General features: G+C 35.7%; 1 protein-coding gene across 2 annotated transcripts in view; it reads right to left on the reverse strand.

Moving 5' to 3' along the window:
• The window catches only part of NCAM2 (neural cell adhesion molecule 2), a 550011-nt gene that overhangs the window by 97172 nt on the left and 435759 nt on the right, over nt 1-17080 (reverse strand). For both annotated transcript variants that reach the window (XM_061134054.1, XM_061134055.1), the window contains exon 10: nt 2347-2534. In XM_061134054.1, the coding sequence (XP_060990037.1) occupies nt 2347-2534 (188 nt within the window). The remainder of the gene's footprint in view (nt 1-2346; nt 2535-17080) is intronic.

A 17080-nucleotide genomic window follows, 5' to 3' on the forward strand; every position in this document is an offset into this window, starting at 1 on the left:
TTCAAGTTTACTTCAAATGTTGGGCTTTGATAGAATATAATAAATTACCAAGTGTAGTTTTGAACACCAAAATATAAACTGAGAGAACAATGTTAATAAAGGAATTTGTAAGCTCTTTCCGAAACCCTTAAGGGCAGGATATTATTCCAATCTGCCTACTAGGAACTTTCTGAATCAAATTTTCTCATATATTAAAAAGCTATCCTATTACCTCAGGGGAGCACCTAGGGAAAACAAATGACCAAATCTGTAAGGCCTTGAGTAATACATTTATTGGCAAGAACCAAAAGGATTTATAAAATGTTTTGTTATTTTTGAAAATTCACATTAAAAACTGAGTATATGTATGTAATCAAAGAAAAAAGTTGTTAATTCAAGGAATCTACTAGTAACCAGATTATTATTAATTATAAAATTTATTTTATTTTTATATGTTCTTAAGTATTAGCAATTATATAACTACTATAATAATTAATAGAGAAAAATCATTATAATGTACATCCTAAGAGACTATGTATGCTACTAATTCAAAATTAGTAATATTATTACTGCTTTTTATTGTTATTATTATTTTGTTTTTTTGTGTGTGTTTTAAGTTGTTTTTGTTACACATCTGTATTATTTATTCAGGATTGAAACTTAATTTTTGAAAATAGTATATACATAAAAAGTTTATGCTCAAGGTCAGTGCCCTAAGAAACATAGACAAACATTGCTTAGTTTTCACTTTTGCGTTGAGAGAAATGGCATTCTAGCAGAAATGACATGAGAACTTTATATTAATAAAATATTTAAATGTCAATTTAAAAATTGTTGCTTATATCAACTATGTAGAATTATGAGCTACTCCAGAAACTGAAAAGTGTCAAGATGAAGTAAAGCTGAAATTACAGATTAGTCTGTCATTCAAACTTGAGCGTAAATCCACCTGTTACGGACTGAATCATGGCTATTGACAAAATTCAAACGCTGAAACCCTAATCTCTAATGTGACTGTATTTGGAGGCCACGAGAGTGGGGCCTGGCATCCTATAAGAGGAAAAGACACCGGGGCGTTTTCTCTTCTTTCTCTGCCTACTCTTGAGGGAAGGTTATACGGGTAACAGTGAGAGAACCACCTGCAAACCAAGGAGAGACTTGCAATAAACCAGTCCTTCTGGCACCTGGATATTGGACTTCTAGCTTCCAGAAATGTGTGAAAAAATAGTTTATATTTTTTAAGCCACCCAGTCTGTGCTATTTTGTTAGGGCAGCCCTAGTACACTCATACACCATCCCAAATCTAACCTCAATTTTCTACTATGGGTAAATACCAAAAATTGCAGTTGAATCTGGTCAAAAGTCTTTGTGAAACTGAGTTCTCTGTCAATTTGCCAATAAATACTTCTAATACAGATACCAAAAAAAATAAATGCATTTGAAATAGATTTAGACAAAGTATTCTGATAATCAGTCAATTATCCAAACATTTGGCAGAAGTGATATTGAAATCATTCCATCAAACAAATGTTTTACTAAGTCCAGTTACTAGGTGAAAGAGTTAACAGGGTACCAGCGAGAGCACCTTTAACTTAATGCAATAAAGATATCAAATGTTATTCTAAAACAATCATTATTACAATTTATGTATATTGAACTAGTAGAGAAAATACAACATTCTTCTAGCTAAACGTGCTATATGAGAAAGATTCTCAATTGTTATGAAATCATCATACATTAGAAGGGCTGATGATCATAAATAAACTTTGGAAATTGATATACAAACATAATCTACAATTAATAAATAAAAGGTATTGTATTCAAACAGAATTTAAAGGCCAGGCACTCGGCAGTATAAAAACAATTATCTACAATCTTAAATGAGGCAATGAACAAGCAAATCTGGTTTATTTAGGAATGTGTAAATATGAGCCAGCTGATAGCATTTATGCCAGTCTAGGAAGCAGGATGATATAATCACAAACTCAATGCCTAGTAGCAACACTGAAATTGAACTTTTGGCCCTCAATAACTGACAAACTATTCATTCTTTCTCCCTACTTTTTCCTACTACAATTGGTTTTTTCAAATATAAATTCATGAAAAATAATGATGTTTGCTATATAGCCATATATCTATATAAGTAAGCCCGTATTAGTAAATAGTGAGACACTAACCATTAATTGACAATGATCCAAATGCATAAAATTTCTCTTTAAGCAAATAAACATGAAATATATACAATATGGTATATGTATATTATAGAATTATAGATAATAATTTATATATCAGGATATTTAAATATATTCTAAAATAGTAGATAACTGCCAAAATAATACAATTTGTTGATATGAAATGAAGACTTACCTCTAATATTATTTTTCTCCCTGTACTATATGTCTTTAAATTAGTGGTGTTTTTAGCTGGCAAGACTAATTTCTCTCTTCTCCAATGGACTGATGCTGGTGGATTCGATTTCACATCACAGCTTATATTTATTGGGTTTCCTTCCCAAGAGTAATAAATTGTTTGATTTGATATGAACTTGGGAGCATCTGTAAGGCAATATAATATAACACTATAGACTTTCCTTTAAGATAGTCATTTAATTAGTATAAACAATAGTAATCATTATTGACTACAAAAAAAGCCACCATGATTCTAATTGCATATATTTAACATGTGATATTAGAATTCATGAAAATATATCATTTGCTGGTTCAACAAATCATTTTAATATAAAGTATTCAAAGTTGGCCAATTATTAAAATATGAAATATTAACATAGTTGTTTGCTTTTAATAATCTGACAAACATTTCCATCCAGTAAATTAATGGTTCCCTACATTAGCGAAATATATTTCTGGAACAACTCACATTATAAGTGAGAGTTTAGGATAAAACTTAATATAATCTATGGTCTTATGTCATTTTTAAGCCTTGGCTTAGTTATGTAATTTCTCCTATAAAAAACTTAAAGCAGATAAAAAATTTAAATTGAAATGGCAATGTCACAACAAATATTTCCTAAAATGTCTTTTCCAGTATTAAATAAGCAGGTATGTTTTAAAGTAATCAATAATAGTTAATTTGAATGTTAGCTCTTATAATGCTATTTCAATTTTTAGGCCCCTACACCAGATCATTACAATTATAGGTGAGAGAAAACAGAAAATATATATATATTATTTCATTGTAGAAAGCTAATTGCAAAACCGAGTTATGCTACATAGACATGTTTTTTGTTTTGTTCCATTCTAGAAGTATGATGGAGGCCAAATGCCAATCAACTATGTCTTTTCTGAGTCTCAATAGCTTGACTGTATAATATGAAAAAATTTATAATTTTTTCATAAAAAACATAATCCTAAAATAAGTGCTAAGATTATGGCATCCAGTCCCATAACTTCATGGTAAATTGATGGTGAAACAATGGAAACAGTGACAGACTTTATTTTCCTGGGCTCTAAAATCACTGCAGATGGTAACTGCAGCCATGAAATTAAAAGACATTTGCTCCTTGGAAGAAAAACTATGACAAACCTAGATAGCATATTAAAAAGCAGAGACATTACTTTATCAACAAAGTTTCATATAGTCAATGATATGTTTTTTTCCAGTAGCAATGGATGGATGTCAGTTGGACCATAAAGAAAGCAGAGCACCAAAGAATTGATGCTTTTGAACTGTGATGTTGGAGAAGACTCTTGAGAGTCCCTTGGACAACAAGGGTATCAAACCAGTTAATTCTAAAGGAAATCAGTACTGAATATTCATTTGAAGGACTGATACTGAAGCTGAAGCTCCAATACTTTGACCACCTGATGCAAAGAACTGACTCACTGGAGAAGACCCTGATGCTGGGAAAGATTGAGAGCAGGAGGAGAAGGGGATGACAGAGCCTGAGATGGTTGGATGGCTTCACTGACTTGATGGACACAGTTTGAGTAAGCTTCAGAAGTTGGTGATGGACAGGGAAGCCTGGCGTGCTGCAGCCCATGGGTTTGCAAAGAGTCAGATTTGACTTAGCAACTGAACTGAACTGAACTGAAACTAAGTGCTAGTTAAAATGCTGCTGATACATTTGTTGTTGTTGTTGTTCCTGGTATTTAAACTGATTATTCTTGTTACTAATATTAACTATTTAGAACTTAATATCCCTTATAAGTTATTAATTTAAAATTGTATGAATTATAAGTTTTGCTTTATTACTCAAATTACTTAATAATGACCTGCTCCCAATTTTGTTATGTCAACAGATTATATATCAGATATGTAATGTAAGAATTACAATCTCTGGTACAAATGCATAGATAATCATTTAAATATTCTTGTCCTATGTATGTTTTACTGTTTGTTTTTAATGCCAATATCATATAGAAGTACGAAATTCTTATTGAATACTTTCTATATGACAGTAAGCTTATACATTTTATTCTATGGAATATTTTTACTAACCTGTGAGGAAGGTGTTACTCTGTTCTTAAGAATGAGGGCTCTGGAATAAGAGCTATCAAGCTTATTCTAGTACTAAGTTGTAGGTATGGGATGATCTGGGGTAATTTTAACCAGGGACAGTTGAATTTCTATTCAACCCAGGAACAGATTTATATATCAAGTACTAGCAACATTTTGGTTATGTGGACTTTATCATACATTACTGAAGAGAAAAAAATTGGGACAATTCCTCAGAAACACAAAAGCCTTAAGATTCTGCAGTGCAGTCTTAAATATCTCTCCAGAGAAAAGAAGTATAAGCATTATCAGATGTTAATATAAAGGACTTTTAGCACATTGTTTTAATAATAAAGTTCAAAACAACTCAATGGCTCTCAAAGGAGGACTGGATAAATAGTGACTCCTATTGGCACTTGGCTAAATATTACAGACATATCTGCTTGTGGTTTTCCCTCAACTTGCAATGTGCCTACCCTTCCCTCTACCTGGCTGCCTTCAAAACTAAGCTCCACACTAACTTAACATAGCTTTTCCACAACATTCAGTTGTGGGTTAGGTTCACTGCTTTGTGTTCCCACAGATCCTATTCTTTCCCTCATCATGGCAGTAGGAAATGGAATCGTTAGGAAGGAAGTTATGCATGAGCAATGAGGAATGGCCTGGCTGAAGGTGATACAAATTGGTCTCTGAAACCCATCCCAGACACACCCAGGAGAACTCACAGATATGCTACAAAACAACCAGAGACTTCTCCAACTCCTGCATTTGGACCCTAGACACACAGTGGATGCAGCCTAATCACAGAGGCTTCTCCAAGTAACCTTTCATAGCAAGGAGCCCATTAAGGGTTCGTAAAATTCTACATCTTATTATAACAGACTGAGTGGGCCTTCCCTGGTGGCTCAGATGGTAAAGAATATTTCTGCAATGTGGGTTTGATCCCTGGGTTGGAAAGATCCCCTGGAGAACGGAACAGCAACCCACTCCAGTGTTCTTCCTGGAGAATCCAACGGACAGAGGAGACCGTAGGGCTACAGTTCAGTTCAGTTCAGTCGCTCAGTCCTGTCCAACTCTTTGTGACTCCATGAACCACAGTACACCACGCATCCCTGTCCAAGACCAACTCCCGGAGCCTAAACAAACTCATGTCCATTGAGTCGGTGATGCCATCCAAACATCTCATCCTCTGTCATCACCTTCTCCTCCTGCCCTCAATCTTTCGCAGCATCAGGGTCTTTTCACATGAGTCAACTCTTCACATCTGGTGGCCAAAGTATTGGAGCTTCAGCTTCAACATCAGTCCTTTCAATGAACACCCAGGACTGATCTCCTTTAGGATGGACTGGTTGGATCTCCTTGCAGTCCAAGGGCTTCTCAAGAGTCTTCTTCAACACCACAATTCGAAAGCATCAATTCTTCAGTGCTCAACTTTCTTTACAGTGCAACTCTTACATCCATACACGACCACTGGAAAAACCATAGCCTTGACTAGACAGACCTTTGTTGACAAGGTAATGTCTCTGCTTTTTAATATGCTGTCTAGGTCGGTCATAACTTCCCTTCCAAGGAGTAAGTGTCTTGTAATTTCATGGCTGCAATCACCATCTGCAGTGATTTTGGAGCCCCCAGAATTAAGTAAGCCACTGTTTCCCCACCTATTTGCCATGAAGTGATGGGACCAGATGCCATGATCTTAGTTTTCTGAATGTTGAGCTTTAAGTCAACTTTTTCACCCTCCTCTTTCACTTTCATCAAGAGGCTCTTTAGTTCTTCTTCACTTTCTGCCATAAGGGTGGTGTCATCTGCATATCCCAGGTTATTGATATTTCTCCCAGTAATCTTGATTCTAGCTTGTGCTTCATCCAGCCCAGGGTTTCTCATGATGTACTCTGCATATAAGTTAAATAAGCAGGGTGACAATATACAGCCTTGACGTACTCCTTTTCCTATTTGGAACCAGTCTGTTGTTCCATGTCCAGTTCTAACTGTTGCTTCCTGACCTACAAACAGATTTCACAAGAGGCAGGTCAGGTGGTCTGGTATTCCCATCTCTTTCAGAACTTTCCACAGTTTATTGGGATCCACACAGTCAAAGGCTTTGCATAGTCAATAAAGCAGAAATAGATGTTTTTCTGGAACTCTCTTGCTTTTTCGATGATCCAGCAGATGTTGGCAATTTGATCTCTGGTTCCTCTGCCTTTTCTAAAACCAGCTTGAACATCTGGAAGTTCATGGTTCATGTATTGCTGAAGCCTGGCTTGGAAAATTTTAAGTATCACTTACTAGCGTGTGAGATGAGTGCAATTGTGCGGTAGTTTCAACTTTCTTTGGCATTGCCTTTCTTTGGGATTGGAATGAAAACTGACCTTTTCCAGTCCTGTGGCCACTGCTGAGATTTCCAAATTTGCTAACATATTGAGTGCAGCACTTTCACAGCATCATCTTTTAGGATTTGAAATAGTGCAACCGGAATTCCATCACCTCCACTAGCTTTGTTCATGGGGTCGCAAAGAGTCAGATGTGACTGAGCAACTAACACGTAACAGACTGAATATGGGAAGACATAACCCACAGAGCCTGCTGTTATATAACTTGTAATTTTATCAGTCGGTCTCGAGCATATGCCCATTTGTCTTCCCTTTCATGGATTGGTAGTGGGTAGAAGCCCTATTTTGCACAGGACATAACCAAAAAGAGGAGACTGGAAGTATAAAAAGGGTGAAGCCAAGAGGGAAAAGAGAACTCCTTTGGGGTAAGCCTGCCCGCGTATGTTGGAAGTGTCTTCAGTCTGTTTGAGCTGACTGAGCTGTAATCTGTGTGTTGTTTTAAAACCTGTAGTCCAGTATTTTATATTTTGTTGCAATGAGGCAAGAACCAAGAAAGAGAAATTAATTGACCTGACAGAATGACCTATATGATTACTTCTCTACCAAGTGGTCTAAATCTTTTGGGTTTAACAGATAAAGAATATATGGTGTTTATATATTATATATATAAAACTCAGCCTTAAAAAAGAATGAAATTTTTCCATCTGTAACAACTTGGATGAACCTAGAGGATATTGTGCTAAGGGAACTAAGTCAGACAGAGAAAGACAAATACCATGTAATTTCACTTACATGTGAAATCTGAGAAACAAAATGAACAAACATAACAAAAATAGAAACAGGCTTATAGATACAGAAAACAATTTGTCAGCTGTTGCAGGGAGGGGGTTGGAGGAATGGGCAAAATAGGAGGAAGGAACATACTTCCAGTTATAATATGAATAAGTATCAGGGGTGTAATATATGGATGGCCTTAGGAATATAGGCAATAATTTACTAATAATTTGTATGGATATAACTAGACTTATCCTGGTAATCATGTCCTAATGCGTAAAAATAACAAATCACTATGTTGTACAGTAAAACTAATAAAATATTATAAGTCAATTTTACTTTAATAAAATGATTTGTTTTGGTCACAACCACATACCTGACGGCTTATAAAATGTATGACGCTTACTTGGTTCTCAAAAACCACACACCAAATTTAGTGGATATTGTCAGTAAATTTAACCCAATGGTTCAGTTAAATTGAACAGAAGGTATTTTGAAGGAAAGAAGGAAAAAAAAAAAAAAAACCTTTTTCATGACCTGGGAAAATTCAGTGAAAAATCTAAGAACATATTTGGGGTGTTAACTGAAGACAAAGAAGACAAATTTCCTTATATTTAAAGTCAAAAGCTAAGTCTATATCCATCTCTAGCTCTAGCTCTATCTATAAAATATTTTATTACTGGTTAATATATATGAAATATAATCTCTTTGGCATTGCAATATTCTAGGGAGAGGTTTATAAATAGTATATTTGTATGTATATGTAGGCCAATATGAAAATCACACATGTTAATGTAACTATTAACACCTGACTTACAGTCTACTCTGTCCAAAATATAGCATCTGTGTGTATGTGTATTATATTATTATAATTTAGCCATAAACTTTGGGCATGATTTGACTACTCTATAAAAGCAAGCAATTGCCACTAATTGCTTGCCTGATGATCTCAGTGGGAATTTAATTTGGAATTACTGATGCTGAATGCAAACGTGCTACAGGAAATATATGCTATGCTAAAAACCACATTTAAAAATGTATTTGAGGTATGAGGCAGGAAAATATTGATAAATCCTACCTATAATAAAACAGAAACTAAATTCCTGTACATTGTGTGCTATGCAAATGTCAAAACAGTAGGAAGGCAGCAGTATTCACTGGCACAAGACTGGCATGTTAATGAAATTGAGCAGTTGGTATGGGGTGACTTTCTGAAAAAGGATGTGAATGGCTGAGGCAACACCTGACGACTTTACGCTTAAATATGTAGCCATATCTCATGATGATAATCAAATCAAAGATTTTAATTTTCAGAAAATTAGGGCTTTCACATCATAAAAGGTTTCAAATGTTGTACAGAGGAAATAACTTATGGCAGTTGAAAAAATTAGAGGAAGGAAAGGGAATATTCCATGAGTGGAACTGTGGAAAGATCAGACTTGATAATTTATAAACAGATAGAAAAAAGATAGGCATGGATAAATTTTCACTTTGAAGTTGCATTCTTTGCATGTTGTGTTAATTCATGACTACATGAAATGTAAAATTCTGGAAGCATCTCTTAAGGCACTGTATGTCCCCTCAATCATATTAACTTTTGAATTAAAATATTTTATAAGCTATAATGAATAGAAATACTTTATCAGAAGAATATATTTTTCACTTGAGCAGAGTTGAGAAGAAAAATAAGAGAAACCTGAATAGTGACAAATTGAAATATGTCATTCACTGGATAGGAAGGTAAAGATTTTCTTTCACTGAGAATCAAGGGAAGTGGCAAAAATGCCCTCCTTGATAAAGCTTTAGTCAGACTTCCATAGGACCTACTTTTTATGTGGTCTTTGTCCTTAGATATGTCTCTGATTTACCTTTAAAAGGGAATGCTGTTAAGTCAGTTTAGTGAGACTCCTTCTACCCTTGATAGCTGATTATTTTCAATATCTGGTCAAGTTCCTTAATGTATATGTCCATAGCTTGCTTTTAGAAGAACCCTATTAGGCCAGTTTAGTAAGAATTGCATTCTCCTTGAAATTTAATCAAGTTCTTCTTAATAATTTTTGATCCATTGACTCCTGTCACTCTGCTTCATTGGCTATAAATTCCTACTTGTCTTTGTACTCAAGAGTTCTGTTTAATCTTCCTCCTTCATCGCAACAGTCTTGACCCCTATTGCAACAGTTTTGAATAAAGTTTTCCTTACAATTTTTAGCAAGTGTCAGAATAATTTATCTTTGACAAAAGAAAGCATACTCCCAAGAAAGGTAATTAAAAAAAAAATAACTACTTTCTTTCTTCTTTTTAAGAGATGACAAAGACAGATCTGAAGCAAATGTGACCATGATTAAGTACCATTGATTTGTTTTCTGTAATTTTGTACACGTAAAGTGTTAGAATTATAATTATTTTTTAAATGAATCACATGCAAAAAGTATACCCAGCCAGACATTCAGACAGGGAAAGATGGAAGATTTATACCCAACTTAGTGAATTCACCAAGCTGTCACTGCAAGAAGAAGAGATGCTCGTATGCATAGTATCTAAATGTGAACCAAGCTAACCTTGCAACACTTTTGTGCACAGGATCACTATAAATTCTGCAGAACTGGACAGATCTTATAGAATCTAATATCTGGAAAGGAACACAGGTATCATCTACAAATATTTATTCTATATATGAGAAACCATGTTCTGGGGTACTGGGGAGCATGATGGCAGAGTCAAGACCACAATCTTTGCGTGTGTGCTCAGTCACTTTAGTCATGTCCGACTCTGTGTGATCCCATCGACTGCAGCCCACCAGACTCATACTTCCATGGTATTTTACAGGCTAGAATACTGGAATGGGTTGTCATTTCCTTCTCTGGGGGATCTTCCTGATCAAGGAATCGAACCTGGGTCTCCTACATTGCAGGCAGACGCTTTACTATCTGAGCTACCAGGGAAGCCCAGACCACAATCTTTGACTTTTTATATTCCTTTCATGAAACTACATTTCTATGCCAATTATTATATTACCAATGATGAATATATTATCAAATATTAGTTTCTATAGATCATTAACAATGTTATTCAACATTGGCAGTCATGTTTGAAGTAATAATACCAAGTAATAACCAAGGAAGCATTATTTTATGTCCTTTATATGTATTTAAGCAATAAAATAAATATGTAATTCAGATCAGAATGATTTTAGTGAAAATCATGGCACATTAGTACCCTCACTTATTTTTAGGTAGTGCTAAGAATGTGAGATTATTAAAATGAGCACTTTTCCAATTTCCACACTGATGGACAGGAAGCTAACATGTAAGAAGAAATATATTCAGGGGAATTCCAGTCATTTCCCCACTATGGATTTTAGGCTAGACTGTTTTAGCAACCTACTCTTGAATAAATAGTTCTTAGATTAAAAACTCAGGAAATTAATCTGAGAAATATCAACAGCCTCAGATATGCAGATAATACCAGTCCAATGAAAGAAATTAAAAGGAACTAAAGAGCCTCTTGATGAGTGTGAAAGAGGAGACTGAAAAAGTTGACATAAAACTCAACATTCAAAAACCTAAGATCATAGCATCCAGTCCCATCACTTCATGGCAAACAGATGGGGAAAAGTTGAAACAGTGACAGATATTATATTCTTGGGCTCCAAAATCACTGTGGACAGTAACTCTAGCCATGAAATTAAAAGACTCTTGCTCCCTGGAAGGAAAGCTCTGACAAACCTAGACAACTTATTAAAAAGCAGAGACATCTCTTTGCCAACAAAGGTCTATATAGTCAAAGCTATGGTTTTTCCAGTAGTCATGAATGAATGTGAGAGTAGGACCATAAAGAAAGCTGAGTGCTGAACAATTAATGCTTTTTTGAATTGTGGTGCGTAAAGGGAATAAATCCTGAATATTCATTGGAAGGACTGATGCTGAAGCTGAAGCCCCAATACTTTGACCACCTGATGCAAAGAGTCTACTCATTAGAAAAGACCATGATACTAGAAAAGATTGAAGGCAGGAGGAGAAGGGGATGACAGAGGATGAGATGGTTGGATGGTGTCACCAACTCGATGGACATGAGTTTGAGCAAACTCCAGAGACTGTGAACAACAGGAAACCTGGTGTACTGAAATTCATGGGGTTGCAAGATTTCGACAAATCTTTGTGACTGGACAACAATAACAATTTATAGTTCATAAAATTAATTTGGCTACTTCTTATATACAGGTGTTTATTTCAAAGGTAATTTTAAAATAGTGCTGTCTATTTCCAGTTTTTAAAGGAATCTCCACACTGTTCTCCATAGTGGCTGTACTAGTTTGCATTCCCACCAACAGTGTAAGAGGGTTCCCTTTTCTCCACACCCTATCCAGCATTTATTGCTTGGATAGCAATTATTTTGGATAGCATCCATTACTGATTGGCTTGTAATGGTACCTCATTGTGGTTTTGATTTGCATTTCTCTGATAATGAGTGATATTGAGAATCTTTTCATGTGTTTGTTAGCCATCTGCATGTCTTCTTTGGAGAAATGTCTGTTTAGTTCTTTGGCCCAATTTTTTTGGAGAACAGTGTGGAGATTCCTTAAAAAACTGGAAATAGAATTGCCATATGACCCAGAAATCCCGCTGCTGGGCATACACACTGAGGAAACCAGAATTGAAAGAGACACACGTACCCCAATGTTCATCACAGAACTGTTTATAATAGCCAGGATATGTAAGCAACTTAGATGTCTGTCGGCAGAAGAATGGATGAGAAAGCTGTGGTACATATACACAATGGAATATTACTCAGCCATTAAAAAGAATACATTTGAATCAGTTCTCATGAGGTGGATGAAACTGGAGCCTGTTATACAGAGTGAAGTAAGCCAGAAAGAAAAACACCAATATAGTATACTAACACATATATATGGAATTTAGAAAGATGGTAATGATATCCCTGTATGTGAGACAGCAAAAGAGACACAGATGTACTGAACAGTCTTTTGGACTCTGTGGGAGAAGGTGAGGGTGGGATGATATGGGAGAACGGCATTGAAACATGTAAATTATCATATGTGAAATGAATCGCCAGTCCAGGTTTGATGCATGACACAGGATGCTCGGGGCTGGTGCACTGGGATGACCCAGAGGGATGGGATGGGGAGGGAAGTGGGAGGGGGGATCAGGATGGGGAACACATGGACACCCGTGGCGGATTCATGTCAATGTATGGCAAAACCACTACAATGTTGTAAAGTAAAATGAATAAATATTAAAAAATAAAAATTATAAATAAAATAAAATAGTGATGTCTAGCTTTCTTGTGACTAAGAAACGTATGAGTACACTAACTCACAGTGTGTGCGTGCTATGTTGCTTCAGTCATAACCGGCGCTATGCAACCCTACGGACTGAAACCTGCCAGGCTCCTCTGTCCATAGAACTCTCTATATAAGAATACTGGAGAGGAATCCCATGTCCTCCTTCAGCGGATCTTCCCAACCCAGGTATCGAATGGAGTCTCTTATGTCTCCTGCATTAGCAGGCAGATTCTTCACCACTAGTGCCACCTGGAAGGCCAACTCACAGTACTTTGCTCTAATCTTGACACGTTAGTTCTTGCATTAAAAAAAAAAGTCCAAAGTAAGTGGAAGTTACCAGCTGACATCTCAATAAAGAACAAATTTAATCCCCAAATGGGAATATTTACTAATATCTTAAAATACAATCGCCTCTTTAAACACTTCTTAATTTTATTTTCCTTTAAAATGTATTTACTATATAATTTTTACATCAGAAAAATTCACATGAATTTCCCAAATAGAGCTTAATATTCAACTCCCTATTATCATATTGATAAATTAACTCACTTGTTATGTTTCCAAATAATTGCTGAAACATTATGATATGAAAATATATTATATTGCCTCCATCATTGCTTTTTCTAACATGTACTGGGGGTTGCCAATTTGAGTATGTGTCTTCATATTTGAACCTGATAATCACGGTTTATAGATATCATGTTATATTTCATATGTATTTTTCCTGAATGTATACTGCCTCTAATAAAAAGTATTTTAGAATATAATGAAGACTGAGGGGATTTTGTTAATAAAACCATCATGCATAAGTTATGATATTTTAACTATCATTCATTTCAAACAATGCCATGTTCAGGTGACTTGCAAAGAGAAACATTAAAATTTTTCTAAATATTAATTTTGAATTGATTGCACATCTGTAGTCAGAATAATTTAACAGTTTGTGTTTACTGATACTAAGCCATTAGCAAATGTTGGAGATAGTTGTTTAGGTAGAAAAATTTTGTCCCCTGGCTATTCCTCAAGATCCTAGTTTGAGCTTGTTGTGGAAAGGAATCAGATGCCTAAGGCTTCCTCTTAAAGATTCTGAATGTTCACCTCAGGGAAGGGTAGCCACTGCACTAATTATACAGAATTATTACTGTGTGTCTGCTTTATGCTAAGCAATTTTTAATTGGGGGAAATTCCTGCCAACAGGGAATCCTTTCTAGTGGCTCAGGCAGATACAAAAAGAAATAAGTCTACTGCAAGGCTTAGCGACTGAACAACAAAATACCGCAAGGCAAAACACAGTTCAGCAGAAGTGGAATAGGTAAGGTTACTATGTCAAAAGGTATTAACAATGACCCCAGTTACGAAGTGCAGGGGATTCACATGGAAAGCTTCCCCAAAGAAGATGAACTTTAACATCCAGTATTTGCAAGCATATCAAGTTCATAGAGCATAGTGCTTGTCAAAAGTTTTTCAAAAAGAATCTGGACATACACACACACAATAGTGGATGAACTATTTACACTGGAACACAGAATTTTGTGGTGGTTGTTTACAAGCAAAATATTGTACTAGAATCCTTTAAGCTAGGCTTCAACAGTATGTGAACTGAGAACTTTCAGATATATAAGCTGAATTTAGAAAAGGCAGAGGAATTAAAGAGATCAAATTGCCAGTATGCATTAGATCACAGAAAAAGCAAGAGAATTACAGAAAAACATCTATTTCTGCTTCATTGGCTACATGAAAGCCTCTATGTGAACTAAAATAAACTGGAAAATTCTTAAAGAGATGGGAATACCAGACTACCTTATCTGCTTCCCGAGAAACCTCTATACAGGTCAATAAGCAACAGTTAGAAGTGGACATGGAAAAATGGACTGGTCCAAAATTGAAAAAGGAGTGTGTCAAGACTGCATGTTGTCCCCCTGCTTATTTAACTTATATGCAAAGTACATCATGCAAAATGCTGGGCTGGAGGAAGCACAATCTGGAATCAAGATTGGTGGGAGAAATGCCAATAAACTCAGATATGCAGATGACACCCCCCTTACAGCAGAAAGTGAAGAGGAACTAAAGTGACTCCTGTTGAAGCTGAAAAGAAAGTGAAAAAGCTGGCTTAAAACTCAACATTCAAAAAAACCTAAGATCATCACATCCAGCCCCATCACTTCATGGTAGGTAGGTGGGCAAACAATCAAAACAGTGACACTTTTTTTGGGCTCTAAAATCAGTGCAGACAGTGACTGCAGCCATGAAATTAAAAAATCACTTGCTCCTTGGAAGAAAAGCTGTGACAAACCTAGACAGTGTATTAAAAAGCAGAGACATCACTTTACAAATAAAGGTCTGTATAGTCAAAGCTATGGTTTTTCCAGTAGTTATGTACGGATGTAAGTGTTGAGCCGTAAAGAAGGCTGAGCACCAAAGAACTGATGCTTTTGAACTATGATGCTGGAGAAGACTTCTGAGAGTCCCTTGGATAGCAAAGAGATCAAACCAGTCAATCCTAAAGGAAATCAACACTCAATATTCATTTGAAGGAATGATGCTGAAGCTGAAGCTCCAATACTTTGGCTACCTGACACGAAGTGCAGAATCTTTGGAAAAGACCCTGTTGCTGGGAGAGACTGAGGGCAGGAGGAGAAGGGAACAACAGAGGGTGAGATGGTTGGATGGCATCTGACTCGAGGGACATGAGTTTCGGCAAACTCTGGGAGACAGTGAAGAACAGGGAAGCCTGGCATGCTGCTGTTCATGGGGCTCAAAGGGTCTGACAACTGAATGACTGAAAAACAACAACTGTACTGGAAATAGCTTCAGGCTTGCCTTTGAATTGAGGTTCCAATTCTGCCAGATAGCAAAGATGTAACCTTCATTTTCTGTTTATTAATTTGGACTGTAGGTATTCTTTCCTTTCTTTTGTTGTTTATTTATAGAATTACTGAATTGAACTGGTTTCCTTAATCTTTAAGAGTCCATAAAGGCAGAAAACATGAACCTAGGACAAATTTTTAAAATGTAGAGGAGAGTTTTAATATTTAACACATATTGGTAAATATTACCTTTGACAGCGAACCATATAAAAGCTCTCATTTGCTTTTGGCTAGAGTTTTATAAACCTCTTCCCTCGTGGCTTAGATGGTAAACACCTGCCTTTAACGTGGGAGACGTGGGTTTGATTTGGGAAGATCCCCTGCAGAAGGTTTTGGCAACCCACTCCAGTATTCTTGCCTGGGAAATCCCATGGACAGAGAAGCCTAGTAGACTACAGTCCATGGGGCAGCAGAATCAGACACGACTGAGTGACTTCACTTGGTTATGTAAACTATTTTTGTTTTTAAAAACCTCTGGTAGTTTGATATATACATATTATACATATATTTATATATACATGTACTCACATATATACATTATATAGAGAGACCACACTGAATATAAATACATATTCATGAATATATAATGAAAATGAAGACTAATCCTGCTCTCATAAATATGATTTTAATAATATCTTTTTTTTAAGATTTAATATCTTAAAAATCACAGAATTCACAAGAGAAAAATAATACAAGAGGTCCTAGGTGGCAATGACAATGATATTGAAAAATAGATTATCTTTATGCGTTCATATCTTCTACTATATGTTTACATGATTAATAAAAATCTACATATTACTTCAGAGACTGTAAGAAGGAGATTTTTAAAACTGGATGTAAAAGGAATACAGATTTTTAAAAAATCAAGGAACTATCTTCTCCTAGCTATTATTACAATGAAAAGATATAAGTAGACATTATTTGGATTTAATTAAATGGTAGCTGTATAGATCAGAGTATTTCAACAGTACTTATATCCATTAAGTTCAGTTGCTCGGTCACGTCTCTTTGAGACTCCATGGACTGCAGCATGCCAGGTTTCCCTGTCCATCATCAACTCCCGGAGCTTGCTCAAATTCATGTCCATCAGTGATGCCATTCAACCATCTCATTCTCTGTCGTCTATTACCTTGACTGAATCTCTGATTTAAATTTGCCAGCCTAAGAAGAAACTGCAAAACTTGCCAGGATCTGAATTTGTTACTTCCTCAAAGTTGGAATCAGAAAACTCATATTCTAGGCATAACAGGAGGCATCAAAGCAACTTTTAGGACTGCCTCAGACTGATGTTGAGTTACATCTGTTTTGATGACTGCCCTGTCTTTTTATTCCTTTCTTTCCCTTTCCTTTACTCTCCTCTCCTTTTCTTCTTT

This window comes from Dama dama, chromosome 31, assembly GCF_033118175.1.
Source record: "Dama dama isolate Ldn47 chromosome 31, ASM3311817v1, whole genome shotgun sequence".
NCBI classification, from domain to species: domain Eukaryota; kingdom Metazoa; phylum Chordata; class Mammalia; order Artiodactyla; family Cervidae; genus Dama; species Dama dama.